The 27,745-nt window shown below is 39.5% G+C and overlaps 1 protein-coding gene across 1 annotated transcript; it reads right to left on the reverse strand.

Annotated features, from left to right (window-relative positions):
• LOC139448169 (guanine deaminase-like) lies at positions 1-27,460 on the reverse strand. The gene is made up of 14 exons (XM_071229689.1): positions 27,436-27,460; positions 20,902-21,039; positions 13,323-13,411; positions 12,436-12,607; positions 9,618-9,705; positions 8,807-8,909; positions 8,000-8,027; positions 6,763-6,870; positions 5,316-5,405; positions 4,501-4,598; positions 2,039-2,106; positions 1,533-1,691; positions 974-1,120; positions 1-59 (listed from the first exon to the last, which is right to left on the reverse strand). The coding sequence occupies exons 2-14, from the start codon at positions 21,004-21,006 to the stop codon at positions 1-3; spliced, it is 1,314 nt and encodes a 437-aa protein (XP_071085790.1). The 5' UTR covers positions 21,007-21,039; positions 27,436-27,460.
• Between the last annotated feature and the right edge of the window lie 285 nt (positions 27,461-27,745).

Genomic DNA, 27,745 nt, shown 5'->3' on the forward strand with positions numbered 1-27,745 from the left:
TCATCGTCCAGATGTCCGAGTTCCGGCCACAAAGACGTCAATCATATTACGGTCATCACCTATTAAAACATGCACTCATCTGTAAAACACATATCAATAATATGTCATGTTGGTTTCGGTCATAGGGTATTGCACACATCAAGGAGTTACTTCCAGTCTACCCACATTCGAAATTACAATATTCGTCACAAAGCTTGAACCATGCTGATGTGAGGTAAACTGTTAAATAAATCACTCCAGATTGTATTCATTTCAATTGCAAAACTATTATGGACGCACATAGATATTGTTAGTATGGAAAAGAGCTACATACTACTTTTCGGCGAAACCTATTTGTGTGTCAATTAGAGATATTTTGTTTCCTCAAGTAATTGTGTGATGATATGAAATATGTTTGTAGGTTGTGTTATCGTCGAGCTGTAACTCCATGTACACGAACGTTCAAAATTGGAAGGTATAACAGAAGACAAGGAAGGAACATTTCCCCTTTGGCCCGCAGTGTTCATTTCAACACATGCACTTCTGGGAGATATAACAACACTAAATGCACAGGGAAGCAAAAATGGGCCAAAAGGCGGATTTTAGAGATTCGGGTATCATTTCTTCTGATATTTGGACATGAGCGTTTGAATAAATCTGATTTTCAAAGGAAATGGAGATAAAAACACAACAAAGATATAGTAATAATTCATAATGGTTCATGGTCTTGGCTCATAGATTTTCATTTGAAGTTCGATAAATGAGACGTTTTCGCTTATTTTACCCATAATAAGGTATTTGATCACGTCAGAAGTCCAAACGTGCCAAACTACATACTTACTTCCCGCTGAACATATATTTGTGTGACAACTAGAGATATCTTGCATCAACCAGTACCCTGCGATACTCGAGTTCATTGTGTGGTGATATCAATTACTTAATTCCTTTACGTTCAGACCGAACACAAATGATTTCTTCCGTTATGGTGACTTACCTAAGAAGAGGAACTTCTGTATGATGTCGGAGAAGGTATCGGTAGAGAAGACATCAAATGGTGAATTCTCCACAAGAGGGTCGACAACGATGGCGTCAAAGTCCTTTCCAACTTGAAAGTTCCCTATTGTCTCGTCCAGTCCCATCACTGGAACACAGAGCCGACATATGCTTATTACTTACCAGACGCTTTAACATGAGAGATATACATATATAAGAGGACAACGCATACTGAGAGACACTTCGAAACTAAAAGGAACGATGTAATATGATCATTAATACAATATATTAACTCTACTCAATGTTGCCCCAAGGTGCGCTTAACTGTCAGAGCACAAGATGGCAATTGTGAGAGTATATGTCTGAGTTGTTAATAAGCTTAAGTTCAATTCCCCGAAGCACCAGAATTTCCTTGCGTTCAGGGCATTTAAGTTTTGAAGTTTGACAGGTATCAAAATTAAAAAAAGATAATAAATTAATCTTCAAACAGCGCGTACAGAAATGATTTACAAATATCACAATATATTTATAAAAGAGAAAAATACAAAATGTTCTTGAACCTTCACTTCCGCCTAATGTTGCCAGGCGAAATAGTTCCTTGTATGTTAGTATTTCGTAGTTTTCTCCCCTTTCTTCACGTTGAATAGCGATAGTTTTCGAGACTTGGGAGGCAGAGCGAAGTGCATCTAACATTGAGCTACTGTATCCACCAGAAACGTCTGGAATGAAATCGAAAATCGAAATGTATTAATTTATCTTTCATAAAACAATGTTCTCATCTAATTCAAGAGAAAGGGACTTGCCTGATAGTGGTGAGTAAAAGAATATATGTTACGTAGGATGGATGATGCCATACGCTTCCATGACAGTTATCCACAAATTGGACCAAAAATAGCAAGTATCAAGTCGATCAGGCAGATGTTAATGAAGTTAATTGTTCATGGTTATTAACGTTATATGTCTACAACAAATTCCCTTCACACTCTGTTATCGCTGTCTTTATATCACCTTGTTATTCATTGTGAGATACAATTTGGGTTATTTGTAATCGATTCTTTGAAAATACCTGTTCCAAGTCCAATCTTACATCCTTTTTCCAGCACGTGCCTTACATCAAGGAAGCCGCTTCTCAACCTGAAGAACATCATTTTAGTAAAACGTGTGTGGGGGAGAGTTGGGGTTATCGCCGATTTGGACAGTATTTCAGTTGTATTACAGCTAGTCAGCTTAATATTGGAGGTACGCCAAAAGAAATGCTTGTTAGACGTTTACAGCGAACGGGTGAATGGTGCCTACAGACCATATCAGGGATACTCTTGGATTGATTCATTGGATCCTGCCAAGACCAAGGGACGAAACGGCCAACTACGACGCCTTAGAGCATCATCACTGTTGCAATGAATGGATTTGTCTGCCATACCATCACTGTTGCAGTGAGAGGAATTGTCTCCTGTATCGTCACTGTTACAATGAATGGATTTGTCACCCATACCATCACTGTTGCAGTGAGAGGAATTGTGCCCTTTTCTCATCAATGTTACAATGAATGGATTTGTCACCACACCATCACTGTTGCAGTGAGTTGTATTGTCTCCTTTATCGTCACTGTTACAATGAATGGATTTGTCACCCATACCATCACTGTTGCAGTGAGAGGAATTGTGCCCTTTTCTCATCAATGTTACAATGAATGGATTTGTCACCACACCATCACTGTTGCAGTGAGAGGAATTGTCTCCTGTATCGTCACTGTTACAATGAATGGATTTGTCAGCCATACCATCCATCACTGTTGCAGTGAGAGGAATTGTCTCCTGTATCGTCACTGTTACAATGAATGGATTTGTCAGCCATACCATCACTGTTGCAGTGAGAGGAATTGTCTCCTGTATCGTCACTGTTACAATGAATGGATTTGTCAGCCATACCGTCACTGTTGCAGTGAGAGGAATTGTCTCATGTGTCGTCACTGTTACAATGAATGGATTTGTCACCCATACCATCACTGTTGCAGTGAGAGGAATTGTGCCTTTTTCTCATCAATGTTACAATGAATGGACTTGTCACCCATAACATCACTCTTGTTGTGTTTGTTTGTTGTTTAACGCCGCAACATTCCTGTTATAAGACAGGGGTCTGTACATAATGGAGTCTGGATTTGTTGTTGGAGACCTATTCTTTCCCGGGTGTTCACGGGTGTTCTGTTGTAGTGAGTTGTATTGTCTCCAGTAAGAGATAGCCCCTTCTCCTGTCTGAATCACTGCAGTTCTTAGCAGATGTCGATATATGTATGAGGGAAATATTAAACGTCAACAACGTCGACATTGGAAGATTCTTACTATACGAACTGCAGTCAAACATGAAAGTTACAACACAATTGATGTCACCTGAAAACAAAATACCTACTATTGGTTTCTTCTCAGGTGATGATAAACATCAACTTCTGTTTTCTATTCTGGTGAGAGGGTAACACTTCATCTTGGTATACTACACACGTCTTGTGAGGCAACAGCTAACCTAGTCTAGTGCTACATACGTGATTCGGGGCCACATTTATCCTCGTATAGTACAACATACGTGATGTAAGACGACATTCACCCTGGTATAGTACAACATACGTGATGTAAGACGACATTCACCCTGGTATAGTACAACATACGTGATGTAAGACGACATTCACCCTGGTATAGTGCTACATACGTGATGTAAGGCGATATTTACCCTGATAATGAGCTACATACGTGATGTAAGACGACATTCACCCTGGTATAGTACAACATATGTGATGTAAGACGACATTCACCCTTGTATAGTGCAACATACGTGATGTAAGACGACATTCACCCTTATATAGAGCTATGTACGCGGTGTGAGGCGACATTCACCCTGGTATAGTGCTACATACGTGATGTAAGGCGACATTTACCCTGATAATGAACTACATACGTGATGTAAGACGACATTCACCCTGGTATAGTACAACATACGTGATGTAAGACGACATTCACCCTGGTATAGTGCTACATACGTGATGTAAGACGACATTCACCCTGGTATAGTGCAACATACGTGATGTAAGACGACATTCACCCTGGTATAGTACAACATATGTGATGTAAGACGACATTCACCCTGGTATAGTACAACATACGTGATGTAAGACGACATTCACCCTGGTATAGTGCAACATACGTGATGTAAGACGACATTCACCCTGGTATAGTACAACATACGTGATGTAAGACGACATTCACCCTGGTATAGTGCTACATACGTGATGTAAGGCGACATTTACCCTGATAATGAGCTACATACGTGATGTAAGACGACATTCACCCTGGTATAGTACAACATACGTGATGTAAGACCACATTCACCCTTGTATAGTGCTACATACATTTGTACGTGATGTAAGGCGACATTTACTCTGATATAGAGCTACGTACGCGGTGTGAGGCGACATTCACCCTGTTATAGTACAACATACGTGATGTAAGACGACATTCACCCTGGTATAGTGCTACATACGTGATGTTGGAGTTGGGACAGTGGGCTATGCCGGAACCACGGAGTTTGAGTAGGTCTAGCTCCTCTTCTGAGATGTAGACACAGTGGGCTAAAACTGTCTGATGAAGATAAATTATTGTGAATATTTAGTTTGTAAATGATGAACACAAGGAAAACACATGTAACATTTTGCTTACGTTCAACAACACAGTCTATATATCCATATGTTAAACAAGTGTAACACCATGATAAACAATGAGCTGTCTGACTGACTGACTGACACAGATAGATATAATATACACATATATATATATATACAGAAACACACACACACACACACACACATATATATATCTATATCTGTGTTAGTCAGTCAGCCAGTCAGCTCATTGTTTATCATAGTGTTACACTTGTTTAACATATGGATATATAGACTGGATATATATCTTTGCCAGGGGCGGTTGGGTAGCCTCCTGGCTCAGAGACCTGAATTCGATTCCCCACATGAGTACAACGTGTGAAGGCCATTTCTGGGATATTGTTAAATGTGGCGTAAATTCTTCTGCACTCACTCAGTGACCTTTGGGTCTCAACTTCACACATTGCGTCAATGGCAGACAACAGTCTGCGTGTTTGGGGTGAGGCAAGGGTGACTTCCTTGAGTCATACGCTGTCTAATTTTGTTACTTGACAAAAAATAGACACGTGTCACTATTACATCCCACAGGGACTGCACGCATTCGCCATCGATAGGCGAACGTAAACCAGTATAGTGTATAGTAGGTGTTCTCATTACTGACGTGGAGGTTAGTTTACTGCGGACTTATCTTACTTACATTGTGTTTCAATAGGCCAGCTTTGTCCCATATGTGGAGATGGTTTAAACCCCCAGTGCCGACGTCGGCTCTTGTTTCTAGTTCATGGGTCTGAAAAGATATGATAATTCATGGAAAGAGTGTCTTTTCACAAGACACCTCACACAAAAAAAAATTGCGAACCTATTGATTCCCCGCCGTCTTGGTGACTAAGTCATTTTGTTGACAGGAATATAACTCTTCCTAACACCTCAAATCTCACCCAGGTGTCTCTTGAAAATAAATTGCAAATGATTCAATGGCATTTGATTAGGTATCCAATATTTGATATTGCACTTATGTTTCTCAAACTTAAAACATACAAGTGCCAAGCGCCGTGGCGGAATACTGCTTCATCATTGTCTGATAATTTTTGGCGGTGCTCTAATCTGAACAATGTCACATTGTTGTCGTTTTCAAAAAAAATATTTGTGTGTTAAAGATTCAATACGCAGTCTCTGAAGTTAAAATTGTGGACATATATTTTCAATTTGAGTTAAACACATTATTGAATTTATGCAGGCACAATCGTATAAACTTTGTTCACCACCAGTGTTCACTGGTTTTAATGCTTACACCTCCATAAGCGGAAACAATATTCAATTCAATTCAATTCTAAAATATGTCTGAAGTCCTCGATAAAAGTAGAAAAAGTTTGTATCTTGGATTTCAACTTTAAAGTCGTTCCTTCAGTAGCTCCAACCCTAACCCTAACCCTAACCCTAACCCTCAATCACCATGGAGCATCAGATTCCTTGGTAACAGTAGCCGTATCAGGTCCATGCACAGACATCTGGTTTGAAAGGATTGATGTTCATGGCAGTCATGTTCATATGAGATTAGAAAGGTGCCAGTGTGCCTAACGACCCCAGATAGTGATCAGTGATAAGTTTAATGTATGATTGACAGGTGATAAACAGTATCTTGTGGGAGATATCACATGATCTTCAAAAAGCAGTATCTCATGTGACACTCAGTATGGGACAGTAAAGTACATTATCTGCAGGTTTTTATTTTTGAAATGACACAATATTTACTGCAATATTTCACAGTATTTGGCTTAAATCACAGCACGTCAGTTTCATCAGCTTATGCAGGTAATAAAACTTCGTTATCGTGGTGAAATCCGCCATAATGTATGATAATTAAAATAAGGATAATTTATCGCATATCATCACTATAATAATCATACTGAGTGCGTGACTATAGTGTTACGCCACGCTAAGCAATATTTCAGCAATATCACGGTGGGCGACACAAGAAAAGAATGTGCTTTACACAATGTACCCATTTTCGGAACCGAATCCGGGTCTTCGGCGTTAAATGCGAATGCTTTAACCACTAAGCTACCCCACCACCTATATAATGATAGTAATAACGACAATGAGTGTGATAATGATAACCTATGCCTTTGGAACAGTTGACTTACCTGAACCGGTAGTTGATACTGTTGGTTTAGTCGACCGAGGGACATTATAAGTTCTTCTGAACATGTCACAGTGAATCGTGGTGTTATTATGGGAGTTACCAGGGGATTCTAGAAAAATAGTGACAAAGAGTAGTGCACAGTAGAATTAGTGTGTATACTTATTCAGCATGTTAAAATCGATGCATTCTTGAAATTACGCCAACAGAATCGACAGGTTTATTGTTTTCTTTAATATTTAAATGTTCCACATTTTTGTACTTAAAATATTTTAGTACAGTTTATGGCATCCTCTGGTCCGACAAGGTCCCTTCATGGATATAGCACACTGTGCTTATATCACCTACTTGAATTTTTAACCTGGGTTTCATATCCTTACATCGCATCACAAAGGTATGATCACATTCCGTTTCATATAGTCCTACTTTTGTTACAACTATGGGAATACACAGCGACCTTGCACATCACTGTTTATTATTTCGCCCAATTTGTATTACAGAACATAATTAACTTAATGCCCTGTCATAATCATCGTCCGTTTATCAGTCCGTATTTGGGAGTTTTTAACTATGTAAATATGCGTATTCAGTTCAACCACTGTCCGTTTATCAGTCCATATTTTGGTATTAACCAGGTAACCATAAGTTGTGCGCATGAGCAACCTTTCCATGTGCTTTCTGCAGTCAGCCACTGATCGAGTCTCGTGTATTTTTTAAGTGCAATCGTTATCCCACCTCCTCCAACACCACCACCTTTATTTGCAGGTCATCGATCGTTCCCAGTATTATTTTATATTATTTTCATCCGTTTCGGTAATGTCCACACCTATTAACACATATATAATAACTTGCTCATGTATTCATATATCGTGTTATGTTCTACCTCGTGCATTTGCAGGTCTTTTGTTTTGTACCACTATGCCATGTACATCATGGGATTCTAGTGGAGCCGGCGGCATGTTTTGTCTTGTCCTAATCCGAGGAAATAAAATGTAAAGAAGTGTGTTCTGAGGATTAGAAATTGTGGATGTCAACTTCTTTATTATGAGGAACACAATGTTTCGGAGTATATGCTTACTCTATCATGGGCACCAAACGTTGTGTTCCTCATTATAAAGAAGCTGACATCCATTAATTCTCCTCCTTATGCGTATCACTTCTAAATGCCTTTCAAACATTTGAAGTATGTTCTAATTTAAGTCGTAAGTGCTGAGTAAAATGTAATTAACTTTCACTTTTACCTTTTTGGAAACAGTTGATTCGACAAATCTGAAAACGATATATGGTCGTGGTGAATAGTACATATAAAATGTAAATGCCAGAGAATAACCAGTCTCGATTTTCCGCCGAAAAGGATTTCACTGGGCGTGAAAGGAAACAAAGCCGTTAAAATTATATGAACAAAATCAATAACGACACCAGGTGTTCTCGAAAAGGGTAAGCATATTTTCCTGCCATACTGTTGGCACCCAATCATAGTGATCAGGTCGCATCTGACACAGATTATTTGGCCATGCTCGCCAAAATGTCTGGATCACATAAACCAGCAATTGACAGCATGTTTAATACGTTTTTATGGTAAACTGACACACAATCCGCACGGTCACATGAAACTAATTATCGCCACCGAATTACCACCGAATTATCGAAAGAATGGGATATGCCGAATAAAGCAACTCAAAGACATCTGGCGATTGTGTGATTCAAGCAAAACCTATACAAATTGTTCTTACTTTATAACCCTGCTTAAACCCAACATTTTGTTTAATGTAATGTGATAGTTCTTTACACGCAGAAATCTGTAAAAGGTACAGAGACTGGACTTGCCAGTACAATAAACATACTTAATGAAACACTAATTAAGACTGATAAATTGAATAGTTGTCTGCGTCAAACCAAATGTTTATCCCACCAAATCTATATAAAAAACTAACCTCATTAGGAATCATGTAAAGCTAGTTCTTAGTTAGATACGAACTCCGCATAATACGAACTAGGGTATTTGTTACACACGGAGTTGACTGTATTAAGGTTGGTAACGGTTTTACTTCTTTGTGTCTTCCAATGACTCTTCCATTGTTTCCATGTAATAGGTGGGCGAGCAGCAGTCCATGTTCACCTTCCCAACATAGGCTCTCTGACCGGCTTTCTCTGTGAACAAAAGCGAGAACCGTTTCCATACCAGTACGAAATCGCTGACAGTAGAGTACATTGTACAGCTCCGAATATATCAGAAGCATGAGTTTATGAATAAATATTAAATAGTAATTAAAAGATTTCTAAATCGGGTGTTAACGTAAAGATGAGTCTATCCTGCCATACCGGTGGCACCCGCCACAAACACCTGCAAAAGCATGTAAAGTGTTTACCCGGACACAGGAATTATAGAATTGTACCGAACCTAAATTTGGTCACTGATACTTGAAATTTGGATGTCTCATCCATAGGTCCACAAATACGGGAAGGTATGGTACAAGCCGAAACATAGGGGAAATATCGTCCGTCTGACGTCTTTACTGTGTACATGTACGCAAGTTGTATGTATGTACAGCGATAACAAACTGTCGTGTGAAGCATGACTCGCAAAGCAGATCACTTGTGTCACCCTAGATTCCTGATAATTTGGCCTTGAAGTATGACATTACAAATATCATCAGCCCAAGGCTGTCGTAAATGCAAACATTACGTGGTTCATATTTTTTTCTCAGTCAGCAATTCTGTGAAAGGTTCACGAAACAGTGACGGATACTATAGTTGATGTTTTAATAGCTTAATACAGCAAAGGTGTATTCTGCAGTCGACGTGTTGTGGCATTAAACCATTTTGCGATTTCAGGACAACGAAAGAACCATCATTTACCAATAATCTGAAAAAGTAGGTTTGTCGCATCTCTGTGTAATGTAGCAAAGTAGCATGCAGTCGTTGTTCCGTTTTTCAGAGTTCGATCCTGTGAAAATGAATAAGAAAGCGTCACTTTTTTGTAATTGAAAATGATAACTGGTCATTAATTTGTTCAAAAACCGGAATTTATATTAATATGTCTTCCCTGGAATGTTTCAATGATATTTCTTCAAAGGATGGTTTAAGAATTTTAACACGTATATTCACATGGGAAGTTACCCCCGAGAAGATTCGGGTTAGAATTTGTCTTCAGCAACCGATGCTTGTTGTAAGAGGAGACTAGCGGGATCGAGGGGGAAGGCTCGCTGACTTGGTTGATGCATGGGATCGTATCCCACTTACGTAGATCGATGCTCAGTATGTCAATCATTGAATTGTCTGGTTCAGATTGGATTATTTACAGACCTCCCTCATACAGGTTGAACAAATCATAGTACAGAACATAAAAAACGGTGCCTTATGGGTATTTTTATATTGTTTATTCACAAAAAGTGTTTGGCCGCAGGCCTATTACACAGAACTATTTACAGAGAGAGGGAGAAAAAAGAATTACCACTATTTTACATATATATCCATATCCATACACATTCATACACATACTCATGCATATATACAAATACATATTTAGACTGTATGCAATGAACGAAGTCGAAAAGCTTTGTAAACGTAGACTGCTAGATTTCGTATGATTTTAAAGTTAGTGGATGACATAAGAGCTTTAAATTTTTTTTTAGAAGGGGTCGTAAAATATTTAGGAGGAATATATTCAGCTCTTAAATCACCATAAGCATTGCATATAAGCACAAAATGATATTCGTCCTCAATAAAATTCTGGTTACGTGTAAATTAGTGGTAATTCTTTTTTCTCCCTCTCTCTGTAAATAGTTCTGTGTTATAGGCCTACGGCCTAACACTTTTTGTGAATTAACAATATAATTATGGGTACTTATATTCTATGACAACAAAATGAACAAAATGGAAGCGACGTGTTCATAAACTTATATAAGATAGCTACGCGATAAATCGCAAAGACACATGAAGAACGAAGCGTGGTTTAATTCACGATGAAACATTGTTCTATCATGACGACTGTCCCCTGAGATTCGAACATACGCTCGTAGCTTCATGACGTTGTACATTGGACGACGTAACGTTTAAGAGGGATGTGTCCAGAGAGTTGTTTCCCTTAGATGAAGCTTGGCAACACAGATAAACGCAATGGCGGAAAGATCTCATCCAAAACAATAAGAGAGATTTGACAATATGTATTAGGAGACAAGGTACAGATAATCGACGTAAAAATTGTGAGAATATCCGGAAAATACGAAACTTAAACCACCTATTCATGAAACGGACTTGTCCGACAATGCCGAAGTCGGATTGTACTCAGTGAGTCCTCATTGTTTAAAAAAGGTACATATTTTTTAAGCTCGTACATTTTAACATCAAAGAGGCTGCACATGAGGTTGATATCTCATACAAGAAATACACGAGTAGGATATCGTACAATAAAGCACTGCAGGGAGAATAAACCGCAGTCATTTATTTCTTTAATAATACCCACCAAAGTGTAAAGGTGACAAGTGTAAAAACTTTATTAACTAAAAGCGGTGGGCTAGCCAAGTAGTGTTTAGTAAATCGGCAACTGGACATTTCATTAACCTCAGAAGCTACGCATGCCTATACATTACTCTCATTGCATACTTAAACTTCTCACAACTCGTACTATTGAGATGTTAGCTTCGAGACCATAGCCTAATGAACAGCACGACTTCGTCGTCCAGCTTATCACGGCGGTCTGTAAATAATCGACCTTGGACCAGAAAGATACAGAGATTGATGTGAAGAGAAACGAGTGACTGCGTGAGTGACTGTGAGTACACGTATGAACAGGCATCATACGGCTTTGAGAAAACATTTTAGCCGAAACGTACCGATGGACGCCACAAACAGATTTCCCACATAGTACCGTTTTGGGGAATCGAACATGGTTCGACTAGTGTGACTAGCGACTGCATTATCCACAGTGCTACCAAGCCGCTACAACTACAATGAGAAGGCTGATCGATGTCAGCAATGCAACTACAGGTTTTCCGCAGCATATTGTGGTTTCCATTGAAGGGTTTTCTGAGTCAGACTGTTAATGAGCAGAGATTATAGAAATAATCAAAGTATTATGGGACGACAGATTAACAGGTATTCATCACGTTGACACATAATGATGATGATAACACATAATGATAATAAACGTAACATAAAATGAGAGATATTGTCAAGAATGAAAATATATTAAACTTTCTTCGTTGTGTGTTTCATAGGGACGTGTTTGAGCATTAACGTTTTAAACTCCCAGTTAGAGAGTAAATATCGACAGGCAGTTGTCGAATTGACGTTTGGAACTCCGTCATTGACGGTAAAACCTACAACACTTATGGCACTAAAGAAATGACGTTAAAGTTAACATCATAAGCATAAATCCCTACAGCTTTGTCGCGGGAATCTACAGCAATGACGATGTGCAGAACCGACATAAAAATCTAACGCATTGACGTTAAAGTACACATCATAAACATTAACACCTACGGCCCTGACACAGGAATCTACAGTAATAACGATGCGCAGAACCGACGTTATTGTCTAACGAACTGACACACAATCAGTGGCAATGGTGTTACAAACAATATGCAGAATAAAGAAAGTTAATCAAAAAGATGCAACATCGACGTCAATATTGAAATAATTTACGTTAAATATCAGTACCATTGTTGAGACTTACCACCACCTTACTGTAGACATCCATGGCGTATTTCAGATCCTTAAACTTTGCTTCAGTTGGGAATGTGTAGGTGCTGAGCCAGTCGTACAGCTGCAGATCCATGTTGGAGCCAGCAAACGCATACTGAGGAGCATGGATGTGAGTGTCCACCAACCCAGGCATCAGAAACTGCCTGTGATTTATAAATCAGATCCGGATTAAGAAATAGAATTTGGCTACCAGTAACCTTTTTAGCTGCTTATCTCAAGACTCGACTAAAAGAGTCGGCAATCTCGGTGACTTGGTTGATTACATGTTATCCTCTTCCAATTGAAAGACTCGAAAGACCCGCCATGATATAGGTGGAATAATTCTGACTGTGTCGCAAACAACAAACAAATCAATACGAAACAGAAAACAGCTAACTTAACTCATGGCATCATACATTCTAAATTATCCTATCATTATCGCATAATGCCCCAATAAAAGAACATACATTGTAATATAATCGTATATGATGTTAAGGGTAGACATATCCTACACACACACAGACACACACACACAAACACACACACACACACACACACACACACACACACACACACACACACACACAAAGAAAGGGTTGTTTTAATACTACAGTTAAAATTCTTCTTACAGTTAATTCTTTCAACATTGAAGCTCCAACTATGTTTAATATAAGTCATAAGACCTACATATAAGTCCTCCATATATGTGTTTGTCCAATACTTGTCATGTGTAAAATTTATCTGGGACAGTCTACCACGAAACATCTCTGACGTCATCAAAAGAGGCATAAAGTTGCTACATCCCTCCGTACATATTATAAAACAATCTTTGATCACCGATATTTCTCATTTTACAGGAACGTATTTGATTTTACTGACCATTTTTCCAGATGTCTGACTTCGTCACGAGGCACGCTGTATTCGCTCAACAAATCGGGAAGGCGTGTTTCATGTTCGATGAAAATTATCTGAATTAGAGACATTAGAGGATACATCAACATACGCATGTTTCGCCCATACCTTGTTCCACAAGCCTGCCACTTCGACGAATACATCAATAGTGGACATGTAGTTTCAACAGTTTTAAATGTGATCAGAGAGAGACACTTAAAACACGTTGCTGTCACCGTTTCACTCACATATTTCCAGTGTCAATACTGAGGACAAAAGTATGAACAAATGTGAAATATCTAAACTGTGTACGAATCTAAGTGTGTACGAATGAATTTTCTATTGTAGAGCATTGTTACGATACAATACAGTTGTATTTATTTCGCACTGAGTCCTGAAAACCTTCTATGGAGAAGAATGTTTTCTATGCTGAGAATGTTTCCAATTATTTCACAAAATCTGTTTCATCCTGATGATAGTATGTCATCATTGTGTCAAACAGACATGGCAGAGTTATGAGCACCTTGTTAAAAACATGAAAAGATTTAGAAAATATCTGCTGACAACGAGTAAGCGGTGCACATGCTTTGCAAATCCTGCAGTCGACCGAAATCTGCATGACACTTTACGAACCGGATTTCGATTTCGGTGCGCGATTTTGATTGGACTATGCATAGACTCGTTAGTCCAGCCAAAATGTAACTCCATAATACCTGCCTAGCTCGGCTAGGGTGGAAACTGGACTTTTATAGTCAGTTAACTCACTTGCCTCGGGAAGATGGTTAACGACGGACAACGTACAAACAGGCAACGACATTGGCTCAGTGGGCTTTGAGTCAAGCTATCTAAAAATGAATTGAAGAAGCTTTATTTGCATAACAAAGCTTAAACAATGACATGGTTTTCCCACATTGTAATTATGGTTTGCAAGGTCTATTGATTCCCGTGGGGCAAACCAATCTATGTTCAATATCGAAGCGGCGAAGACAGATGGTAGTTTACAATCAATAGAGTGATGTGATCAGCTTCAATGAATGTTTAGAGTTTACATGGCGCATTGACAAAGAATGAACCTGCACCACGTCACAGTACCGTTGTCCCCTGTTCAATGGAAATGGACTCTTCCGTTGCACATGACACGCCTGTTGTACCAAGACGAGGTGTTCAGACACATTGTTCATGTTACCAGCAGTAAGAAGCATAAAAGAGCAAGATATAATATGGACCTTTTCTGACATTGACGTATTAGAAGACACAAATGTTATTAATTGCGTTCAAATTGCTAACAAACAGCAATGTCTCTTTAATGTTCTAGCGATCGCGTGGCCCAGTCGTCTCAGGCACCGCAATAGTGAAGCCAAGGTTACCCTCCAAAACCCTCTTAAACTGACTATGTCACCCATTTCAGCCCTCCGACTTGATTCTAACAATAATTATTACGTGGTTGTGTTGTAAAGAACTCAATGCTAGCTCTCACACATATGAACTCTTTCAGAGTTTTCAGGACAGTTGACATTTTGCAAAGCTTTCATCTTGGTGTCTTATGCTTAAATACTTCCACAACAGTTCGAGTTATTCTGGGCAAATCGTAATTCATACCCACGACCATAGGATTCTGGCACGACAAAGAGATGCATGCGAATTGCGGCGCCTAAGATGACTGGGCCGAATATATACATACATGTAAGATCAATTAGATACACTTTTCATAGAAAATGTTATTTTTTAGGTCTAGGAAGATGTAAAATCAAAATTATACACTATCAAAATAGATTAATACTGACCTACTCACACTCATATGATCGAATAGATTAAGCAGATGTGAAGAGATTAAACTATAAATGTCTGAATGGTTTTTTTATGTCTGAAAATTTCAAATATCAGAACACGCAACATGAGCTTCGGTGTGTGGCAGACAGAAGACATGGAAACTTGTCGGAATGACGCTGCCATAAAGGTCACTCATGGCCAACGTGTCTGTATGTCTCCTGGATTGTGATCATGACCACAGCGTTTTATGCGGGGCCGCATGACACCACACATGGCATGTATGCATGCACCGGTGGCTGATCTGCAGTGATTGAAACCCGTCATGTGATGAGAACTTACGTCGGCGACAATCATCCACAATCATGACTTTTCTTTAATTTGCTTATTATAAAGTCGTGAGCCTTGCTATGTTATTTCAAACTAGCGTGTTCGAGGAATAATCCTGACGCGAGCTTAACTCATCAGCACGGCAGTAGCAGCTTGCTTGCCAAGCTGTGCAAAGTCACGACCGCAAATCAAATAACTTCAGACATTTATAATATTGTAATTACGTAGGGATGTTATGGAATGCATGCTGAATGAAGTTCCAGTCGATGTTTACATTTTGCATAATATGTTCATGTAATCATGCGCATTGTATAAACCCATCGTAGGTAATATCGTTCAAATTTCATATCCCCACTGGAATCATTTGTACCTGGTCGAGCTTTATGTAAACATAGATCCAGTTTTGATTATCCAACGAAACAGATTCCATTTGGCGTAAAGGTTGATATAGCGATGACAAATATATACTCTTGAAAAAAAGAAACGCAAAGCCAGATTTTCGTGAGGTAGGAAAATACATTGTTATGAGGAACCGAAAATGGTATTGTGGCAAAATGTTGTGGAAAGACCACTTGGTGAATGTAGTTATCGGTACACAGGTAAGGTCCAAGGTGAAGGTCAGCTACAACCAATAACGCGTATGTCACCCGATGGAATCGATAGCGGCCTGACATCTTCTGCCCATGGAAGAGACGAGTATGTTAATCACATCCTGGGGAATGGTAGCCCACTCGGCCTGCAACGCTAAAGCCAACTGCTGTAACGTCTGGGTTTGATGGTGTCGTCGGCGTAGCCGTCTATCCAGTTCATCCCACAGGTGCTCTACCGGGTTCAAATCCGGGGATCTGGAGGACCAGAGAAGAACATCAACGTCGTTGTTGTGTAGACAGGCTCTTGTGATCCGTGCTGTATGCGGTCGAGCGTTATCCTGTTGGAGTACACCGTTGCCGTTGGCTGCAGTTGGGAGGACGTGTGGTAGGAGAATTTCGTTGATAAATCGTTGAGCCGTAAGATTGCCTTGGATATGGACCAAACGACCTGCCATGATGAGAGATGAGAGATAGCCAACATCACCGACAAACGACTGACGATCCACAGAAGCTCGAAAACACCTGATGCAAACGTTGCAAAACAACGACACTGCACCCACGCATATTATACAGCTGTCGGGCAGTGAAATTGTTCAGAGTGTGAACAATTATTCTCGCATTTCAGATCCACAACACAGGGCATTCGGCAGTCTGGTCTCTTCATCCGAGAATATGTCAAGGCAAATGTGTCACGACCGTCAATCCACTGTGCAGTCAGGGTCAACGTCGACAGCAGAGCTTGTCCCCGAAGCTACATCCCAAAGTAGCGCACTTCTTACATCTCTCACCAACACTAGTACAGCCATGTCGTATGATTTTGTTCACACAATATTTGGCGGCTCTATATTCGGTTGGGTCTTCAAAATCTATGATGGGAATTTAACGAATCCTTCTGTTTCATTTGACAGGAAGCCAGTCATTAAAGGTAGACACACTGCAAACTTTCCTGTTTGGCGATGAATAATCAGTCCACATGTAGGAATTGCCACAGTTCCATGTTCTTGTTCCAATAGTTCAGTTTTCATGCAATATCTTATAGCTAGTGCTCCTGCTGGCCTTCACCTGACATAAAAAAAACTGACGTCCGACCGAACTTCTGCAGTAACCTTGGCCTCGTGATTTCGAATGTTCAAAATCCCGTGTGACGGGAATGTTCTACATCAAATGATGTTTATATATTTGAGTTATTATAAAATGCATTTTCAAGTGACGTTTGTGTCAATTATTTTTCAAATACTGCCGAAAGGCATCTATTTTGAGGGCACTGTTCCACATGCATACTGCTTGAAGGCGCGATTCGTTTCACTGCTCAGCGGGCTCCTGTGAGACAAAACAATATTATTCCCGGCCCTAGGGAAATATTGCTTTTCTGATACTCGGTTCGTAAAACAATATGACACACTTGCGAGTGTGTTCATCTCTATAGGTATCTCCAGCTGTTGTAAAAAACGATATATCATACAGCAAGATGTTGCTGCAATTAGTTTATCAAAGCCTACAATGAAAAATGACAATGAAAGGATAAATAAAACGGGATTACACAGTATTTCTGTTTTCACAAGGTGTGACAGATTAATTTAGGACGAATCACCAGAGTAATGTAGGTCCCTTGAGGACGGGTACGTTGCTGACAATCACAGGACCAGCGCTTGTTAGCCACAAAGCCAACCTATCCCTAACTTACATTTTGAGAACGCAAAAAAGCAACCACAGGAGACGGATTGTATTGCCTGACAAGTACTTGTACTTCTCTGAACTCACTGTCTCGCAGGGGGCACGGGTGCCCCAGTCGTCTAAGGCGCCGGAATTCGCTTTGCAGAGTTGCGGCCCTTGGGCACGCCAGAAACCTATGATTGTGGGTTCGAATCCCGGTTCGCCCCGATTATGTTTCTAGGTTTGTTACTATCATACCCGTGTTCTTGGGTTTCACCAAAGTGGTAAAAACGTCTGAGACCTGCATCACTTCGGGCTTTCCTCCCACATTAAGCTGACACGCCGTGATATATTTAGAATAATGTTACAAGCGGCGGTAAACCCAACTCACTCACTCTCCTAGAATTGTATTTCCTGATGTTATTTTGCCAACGGAAAGAAGACTTTTAAAGAAATTACTTTGAACCTTGTCAATGCTTTTTTCTATAGGCACATCCCAAAATTTCTGAGCCATAATACAAAACAGGTGCAATCTTTGAATCAAATATTTTAGCAGCAGTAGAAAATGGGAGAGATGGGAAATTCTTTATCATACTGAAAGGTCGCTTTCCTTGCTTGAATGGCTCGTGTATATAGAAGACCAAGGTATTTGAAATATGATAAAACTTCAATTTGCGAACCTTTGTAAAACCATTTCTCAGTTTTCCTCAAATAACCACCCTTTCTAAAAACTACGACGTTTGTCTCATCTAAATTATCTTCAAGGCCCCATTTGTCACAATAAGGTTCTAAAGCATTTAGTTTTCTCTGCAGTCCAATTACACAATCATCAATAAGAGAGCAACATCTTCAGATAGTAATAACATGATTTCATCAAAATTATCTTTCACAAATTTTCCATGATTGTACAGAAAGTAATAAGATTGTACGTAACAAATGCACAGTGAAAGTATACCGTGACTTGATAGTCAGTACTAACACACACATGACAGTTTAAAAGTTAAAAAATGTTTAAAACACTGCATTCTGATTTGTCCGCCTGTGGTATCGAGTCTCCAGCGAAAATGTATATTTATTTAGAGACACACGTTTTCTAATCTTCATACTGAAGTAACCCCACATGGCTCTCTGACTGCATCAGAACGGCTCTGTTGACTCTTGTGATTGACCGAGCGCCTCACGAGTCAAATGAACTGATAGATGATATACATGTACTTAAAACAAAACATTAGAGACTCAGATGAGTAAAATACTAGCAAAGAACAATAAAGAAAGTCGGAAAGTCTTCATTATTGCAGTTTGGGTAAATAATTTTAAAGGTTGTACATTTAATCAACGTCCTCAAAGAGGCTGTTCATACTGTTGATATCTCACATGAGAAATAAACATTGCAGGGAGAATAAACTACTCGTGACTGCGTCCCTCGTGAGTATTCTCCCTGCAGTGTTTTACAGTACGATAAACAACTCCTTCTCGTCGTTTATATCTTAAATAGTCAGATGCAACTTCTCCGTTATGGACAGGTGATATCCTTTCAGGCATTCGGCGCGATTGTATTCTTTTGAGAGAGGGCTTACCTAAGTCGTGAAAACTTGTGCCCATTCCTTTTCCTTGTGATTAAAATATGTTTAAATCAATTTCACGCGAGACAGTCGGGGTGGTGAGTTTGCTTTAACGCCGCTTTTAACAGTATTCCAGTTATATCACGGCGTGTCAGCTTAATGTGGGAGGAAAGCCCGAAGTGATGCAGGTCTCAGACGTTTACCACTTTGGTGAAACCCACGAGCACGGGTATGATGCTGACAAACCTAGAAACATAATCGGGGCGAACCGGGATTCGAACCCAAAATCATAGGTTTCTGGCGTGCCCAAGGGCCGCAACTCTGCACAGCGAATCGCGGCGCCAGAGACGACTGGGCCACCCATGCCCCCGCAATTCTAGGAGAGATGGGAAGAACATCATTGTGTTTACACTTTTACAGTCGCTGTATGAATTACTGGTGTCTACTTAGATTACACGAAACACGATATATGTATGCCTGTTACCATATGTTTAAAGCATTTGACGAAAATGGTCAAACTAACTCGGTTTCTTAAATAAGACAATTATTGTTTTAAACTGCGTTTTCATATGTGTGGTTGTCTCAGCATTGCGGCGTTATGAAATGCTTCATGGTTATACTCAAACAACGATGTAAAGAAACTGGCATTACAAAATCACCAATTCTTCTTTCATTGATATTTATTCATCTTATAAATCCTTACTCGAACCAAAAACATATCTATATACTTTAGCATGAGAAAGAGATTTCCCCAGAGTGTTATGTTAATTCCGTTGTCTAAGCCATAATCTGAATGTACAGAAAACTCGTACAACGACAGAGTCATCGTTCAGTTTGAAATAAAAAAAATGTTAATTTGTCCTTTTTATAGAAATAGTAGAGAAAATTTAATTCCAAAATGTTACCATGTGCACCCATCTGTTCCAAAATTTATCAGTCTTCTATCTACCAGAAATGATTCTGTTGTTAAAAACCTATGTGCATAGCATATATTATTCATGTAAATGAACTCTGGGCCATGTGGCCTTCATTCATGAAAAAACTCCTTCTTCGATACCACAGGCGGACAAATCAGAACGCAGGGTTCTAAACATTATTTGAACTTTTAAACTGTCATGGGTGTGTTAGAACTGACTACTAAGTCACGGTATACTTTCACTGTGCATTTCTTACGTACAATCTTGGGGAAAACAAAATCATATTATTTTCTGTACAATCATGGAAAATCCTTTTTCTTAGCTTGGCATGGATAGGTTCTTTTCAGCTCCTTGTCTATCGTATCTTATGCCCGTTAATGAGTTGCATGCTTGCTCTCTGCGTTTTGACATGGACATTGTTGTGGGACTGCCAACATGGACGTGGTTGGCTTGTGAATGTGTGTCTGATTAGCGTGTCAGGTGCCACCTAACGAGTTGCAGTATTTCTGAACGCTCCTGCTAACGCTCGTGGTGGTCCGGGATTGCCAGTGTTGGCATTGATTGTCGTTATATTAAGGGTAGACTAGCAGTCACTTACGAGGCATATATAGAGGCGAAAAAAAACTCAAGATTTTTCTTGTTCAATATTGAAATGTTCCCTTTTTCCGTGATTGTACAGGATAAACTTTAAGATTGTTTATTCCAAGATTAGACATAACACATTCGTTTCGGTTTTAAATGAACCTACCTTGCCCTTCTCAACTCCAATAACCATGTCGTTGTGAGTAACCATATCCTCTTCTTTCGTTGAGTGTACAAATGAGCCATGGAAAATAGTCGGTGTCCCAGCCATTGTGGATCCTATATGAACAGTCCAAACAGTCCACTGAAAGAACCAAACATTCATCAAGTTACAGATTAGATTGAAGTTTAAGAAGGGGGACGGCCAAGACATATAAGCTTGGTCCGGTGTGAGGAGTTACGTGAATGTATTGTGACAGGAACCGAAGGATATGGGTTCAAACCTTGACCAGATAATGTATTTTTTTGTGTGTCCCATAACCGTGTATTTCCCCCAATGGTAACGTCTGCGATCTACCACCTATACGATACAAGTACTTGGTATCAAAGTATGGAACTGCACTCGAAAATATAATTGTGATAATCTTCTTCCCTGTGATCAAAGGATTCAAATAAAGCAAACCATATCTAAATATGATGTTCATTGATAAATCAACCGAAACAAGAGAATACCTTTGATGTTGATAGGTTCCAGTGTTTCGCACGCAACACTCAGCGAGAAGAGCTGGAATGGTGGCGAGCCTGCTGCCTCATATGTATACATTTGAATTGATGTATGTGTAACAGGTGTGGCTGAATATGTTTATGCCAATGAATGCTAGCATCAGCAAAGTAGAACATCTTGCGTACGCATATTCAGTGTTCGTGTACTTCCAGTTTAACACCATTTGCAATACACTAATATACCCTCGTACACTGTCTTAATGAGTCCAACAATACGCCCTCTTATTCATGTTTTAAGGAGCCCAGTAATACGCCCTCCTATTCATGTTTTAATGAGTCCAACAATACGCCTCCTATGCATGTCATAAGGAGCCCAGTAATACGCCCTCCTATTCATGTTTTGAGGAGTCCAACAATACGCCTCCTATGCATGTCTTAAGGAGCCCAGTAATACGCCCTCCTATTAATGTCTTAAGGCGCCCAGTAATACGCCCTCCTAGTCATGTCTTAAGGCGCCCAGTAATATGCCCTCCTATTCATGTTTTAAGGAGTCCAACAATACGCCCTCTTATTCATGTTTTAAGGAGCCCAGTAATACGCCCCCCTATTCATGTTTTAAGGAGCCCAGTAATACGCCCTCCTATTCATGTTTTAATGAGTCCAACAATACGCCTCCTATGCATGTCATAAGGAGCCCAGTAATACGCCCTCCTATTCATGTTTTAAGGAGTCCAACAATACGCCTCCTATGCATGTCTTAAGGAGCCCAGTAATACGCCCTCCTATTCATGTCTTAAGGAGTCCAACAATACGCCCTCCTATTCATGTCTTAAGGCGCCCAGTAATACGCCCTCCTATTCATGTTTTAAGGACTCCAACAATACGCCCTCTTATTCATGTCTTAAGGAGCCCAGTAATACGCCCTCCTATTTATGTTTTAAGGAGTCCAACAATACGCCCTCCTATTCATGTCTTAAGGAGCCCAGTAATACGCCCTCCAATTCATGTTTTAAGGAGTCCAACAATACGCCCTCCTATTCATGTCTTAAGGAGCCCAGTAATACGCCCTCCAATTCATGTTTTAAGGAGTCCAACAAAAAGCCCACCTATCCCTGTCTTAAGGAGTCCAACAATACGTCCTCCTCTTCATGTCTTACGCCCTCCTAATTTACTTCATTTGACGCAACATCTTTAATAGAGTAATTAGATACACCTTTGATGTGATTAAACACAGGAGAACAAGCATGTGTGGCCTTGTTCAAAGTGCTATAAGTTCTCTAATCCCCATCATCATGTTGAGAAGCGGTTGGGTAGCCTAGTGGTTAAAGCGTTCGCTCGTCACGCCGAAGACCCGGGTTCGATTCCCGACATGGGTACAATGCGTGAATCCCATTTATGATGTCCCCCACCGTGATATTGCTGGAATATTGCTAAAAGCGGCGTAAATCTATACTCACTCATCATTTTTTTCCAAACGTGCATGCAATTGATACATTACTCCTTTAAGATAAACTCGAGAAGGGGCTTGGTTCACGTTCTTAACAGCAGAGATTTTAATCCACGTTCCCCATGTTAGAGCAATTTAAAGTATAAATACAGATTACAAAGCGTTCTAGCTCACATATCACATATTTACCACAATATAATGTTTTAGATGTTCTATAATGTGTCTGGAAGTATGAATCTATTTTAAGTTTGAGAAAATAGTTGGCACACCGGCCATTCTAATTCACGAACCGATAGTTACTTGTATATAACATGTCATGCTCGGTGATGTGGTAGACATTATCGTGACATTAAAGTATTGCCATCGATTAATATACGTGTAACGTTACGATAGTCACTTTAACGCTTAGATCGGTCTAAATGTGGCACGAACATCGCGAGCAAGAAACTGTCATATGTGCACTGATGCAAGTATTGATATACTCTGCCTTATCAAAGAATGATTTTCTCATTACATGAGCGCCTCTCTTCAATCACTGGTTTGCCTGGTCCAGACCTGATTACTTCTTTATATTCACAGAATGTATTTGAGACATGTTGAATTAATAGCATCTAGATTCGCAAAAATAAAAAGGATTTGCTTAACGTTTTACAATGACAGAAAAGAGCAGCTTCACTTCTGTTAAAATAGTATATTTTTCAACTCTGTTCACCACTATTTCATATGACACACTTTAGGAAAAACTTCATTCTTTGATCCATGGGGCTTTTGTTACAAAACATGTTGACTACAGACATAGTTACCTGTCAATATTCAGCGGTTCGGGACAATTTATAAAATATGAAAGCGAATGCCATCTTAAGTTTACCGAGAAAAGAATATGTGAAATGCTAGACTTCCTCATTGATAACTTCATTTGGTGGTAAGACATTTAGGCATGAAGTATGCATAACCATGGCCACCTATTGCGCTCCTCTTCTTGCTTATCTATTTCTTTATGCATATAAATACGAAATTCTGCTCTGATTGGCAAAGTCAAAAGAAGGTAATTTGGCCAAGAAGTTTAACTTAAGCTTCAGGATTATGTATGATCTGATATCGTTCAATAACCATCAAATAGCCAATTCCCTTCCACTGATTTACCCACCTGAACTAGAGATAATGGACAAGAGGGATGACTTCAACTTTTCAATGGTCAACTGTCACTTTATGTCGACCAATATTCCTGTAGCTCCTACATTTCACATTGTTTGCGTTTTCAAAGGTTTCAAAGGGCGTCATACAACTCTTGATTGATGAAGATTTAAACATGCAAGGCAGCGGTAAAGCTTTCAAAATTTCCAAATTTGTCGCTAGACGTATGTCCGACTCAAGTATCTATTTTGACTTGTAACATGTATTCACCTTCTAGCAAGTACCTGGTAGCATCTCTATTTGAGAGTGATAAACACCCAAACTATAACATAGGCTCCTGTACTACCACGATAGCTTAAACCCTTGCCTGATCAAATAAGAGAATACAGACTCCTGATTAATCGATTCGCATCACAAGAACAAAGATACCTGAGCTAGGTTTCTGGTTATCCTTCTGTATACACCGTGATTGAACTCTAATATCCTTAATACGATGAATACAAATATTAACTCAAATTAGGCTTTTGGGATGACTTTTTAGACTGATTTACCAGTTTTAAGTGGACGCAAAAGTCTGTTGACTGGAGTCAAAAGATATAATTTAGAAAAAAAATTTTGGCTTCAAAGTATATTTTTGTGTGGATATTTCCTGTCCGCTTTTGTTTCTTGTGTCAGTAAGCTGGTACACGTTTACGAAAACGTAAACAAATGTTTACTCGCCCGTTTAAGTAATAAAGTCCATATAACCCCATCCACCACAACCACCACCACCACCACCACCACTACCCCCCCCCCCCCCCCCCCCCACCCCTTATACATGACATCGGAAGTCGTGGGACCGAATGACTGCTAATTTACTGGCCAATAAAACTTGACCTGTATCTCCACGTGTCCACCCTTTATCGACAATGGACAATCAAGCACTGCACACACTCTAGCGCGGCTAAAGTAAAAGGAGGGATCATTTGGGGATAACAAGAACACAGACAAGTGTTAGAGGAATTCAAATCGACCGCGAAACGATTGGTTTGATAGTCGTGTTAGCTGTGTTACACATATCACCCAATGATCAGTTATGAAGTTGTAATACATTAAGTGTACCCGATCACCAAACCTGATTTGTATGAATGTTAAGTACAAAGTAGGGATGTGCACCCATGCAACCCTTCCTCCACTGGTGCCCGGTATGACACGTCTCACGTGAGTGCATTGAATTAGACAACCTCTCCTGCTCGACCTCGTTGGTGTGTAACAGCTACGGGAATACTGACTTGCTTTAGTGAGTGAGTGTTATGGTTTTACGCCGCTGTTAGCAATATTCCAGCAATATCACGGCGGGGGACACCAGAAATGGGCACTGACTTGCTTTAAAGGGTGTGTGAACCACTGAGGTGTGCCTGCTTCCATCATCAATGCACGACTCAAATGATAGCGAAACACGTGCTAAATAAACCAAATCGTTTATCGTGTTTCAGGAACTTATTAATTAAAACCTACCAACCAACCAAGCACCGACAAACATTCATTCATTCATTCATTCATTCATTCGTTCATCCATCCATTCATTCATTCATTCATTCATTCATTCATTCAGAGATCGAACTATTTTCATGTATCTCATCATGCCAATGATTTGTTCCTCTATGATAATTACAGAGAAATGACTATTTCTAGAGATAAATGAAAAAGGTTTTGCCGCTTTTATTTATATCAATGTCCCATCTGTGTATGATTAATATCAACAATTTGACCCGATACGTCTTCAGTTAATATACTTCAGGGTAAAACCAGAAATTGCGAATGAATGTGCGTGCGTGCGTGCGTGCGTGCGTGCGTGCGGCTGCTTGTTCTATGGACCAATGCTGGTTTTATAGTGTTTGCCCACTGGAATACTATGCCGCAGTTTTAACATTGTTACCCAACTCAGACACAAAATATTGAATTCAAGCCGATCAGTCCTTATATCCCATCAATATCAGGAAGGGGAACAACAAGTGTCATGTTTTAACGTCAAAAGGTATGACGCGGAGGTCTGGAGAGTGATTAGAACATTATTATAGTCACATGCAAGAACTTATTCCCAGTTAAAGGTACCCAAACGTATTCGCGGAACAGCCATGCAGAGAGCCTGCTATCCCGCACCAACGCGCCGCCGACTAACTTCAGAGACTGGTGGGTAAATGTTGTCTTGTAACAGGAATCATCAGTCCGTCGAAAGCTGCAGCAGCATGTTATCAAAGCCACGCACTTTGACTGGGGAATTGAACCCGGGTCTTCGACGTGACGAGCGAACGCTTTAACCACTGGGCTACCCCACCGTACCCATTCTTTATGTCATATGATTGATGTTATTTAGCTGTTTTGCATTCAAGTCATGGCGGTTGTCATTTCCATTCCATTTTTTCCTATAAGTATATTAAAACTTTGGATTGTGTTAGGAGCCACGCTCCACCCTTGCCTGCCCAGTCTCCCCATCAGTTACAATAAACTATTCACTAATGATTGCTGACTGGGGCGTAAATGAATAGTCGCTGTCAGTATTTCACAATATCACTAGGACATGGAATTCGTGACAAAAACATGAATACATGAATATACTGAAGTCAGTGCGATGTACATTTGTGAATATATATATATATATATATATATATATATATATATATATATATATATATATATATATATATATATATATACATACATATACATATATATATATATATATATACATATATATATATATATATATATATATATATATATATATATATATATATAACTGAAATGTGAATTATGAACTAAAAGAAGTAGACTTCAAGGATACTACAATACAAATGCAAATTATCTTTGCAAATATAAAATGAACGTCATTATCAAAACATCATTGTAAAGATGTCAGTCTTGAACTCCAGATGCTTAAAATAAATAATAGTGTTTTCAGAAATAAGTCACAATGCAATAACCTGGCATGTATCTATAAATATGCCCAGACAATCCTCAGCCTCGAGTACCGGCGGAAACAGCTTCGAACGGGCGTAAAAGGCAAAATGGGGATGAAGATTTACTTTATATGATGGCTCACTGAAACTCAGTGATGACACCCGGTGAAACGGTAAGTCTTAAGCTCTTCCACAGCAACCCATCACAAACCCCGTTTCATGCAGAGATTTCTATTGGATATGGAAAAGCTTTAGTCGCTTAATTTCAGGACAAGTACATACACACAAATGAGACACTTCGTTACAATGTTATGTTAGTCATAGGATTTCACCGTGACAGATACAGTTCTGATTGATGGAGTTTTACTGTACATGCACAATCACAGTATCGATGTCATTTCTCATAAAGACATGCGGAGATATTGGGAACATACACAAATCATCATACTTGATGGTAGATACAAAAGAAACTTGAACACATCAGTGACAGAATCTAAAACATTTTAGGTCAGCTTACCTTCAGCTGCACTTTTAAAATGGAAGTGAATCCTCTTTGTTAGAGCAGTCACGCTGCTGATAGCTTCTGACTACGTGCGTGGAATGCCCTCTCTTGATGACATATGCAGCTCCAAATGATACGAGGCACAAAGTTCGCTACACTAAGATACTTATATATGTGTTCAGAGGGTTTATTCTGTTCTAACAAACACCCAGTTGACATACTGGGCTAGGGGCTCGGGTGACTGGGACAGGATAGTGTTTCAAGACATTTTTTTGTGAAATAATCCCATCCACATCTGAATTTGAAATGGTCTAACCCTGCGACT

This window comes from Haliotis cracherodii, unplaced genomic scaffold, assembly GCF_022045235.1.
Source record: "Haliotis cracherodii isolate W230 unplaced genomic scaffold, xgHalCrac1.p SCAF_7, whole genome shotgun sequence".
NCBI lineage: Eukaryota > Metazoa > Mollusca > Gastropoda > Lepetellida > Haliotidae > Haliotis > Haliotis cracherodii.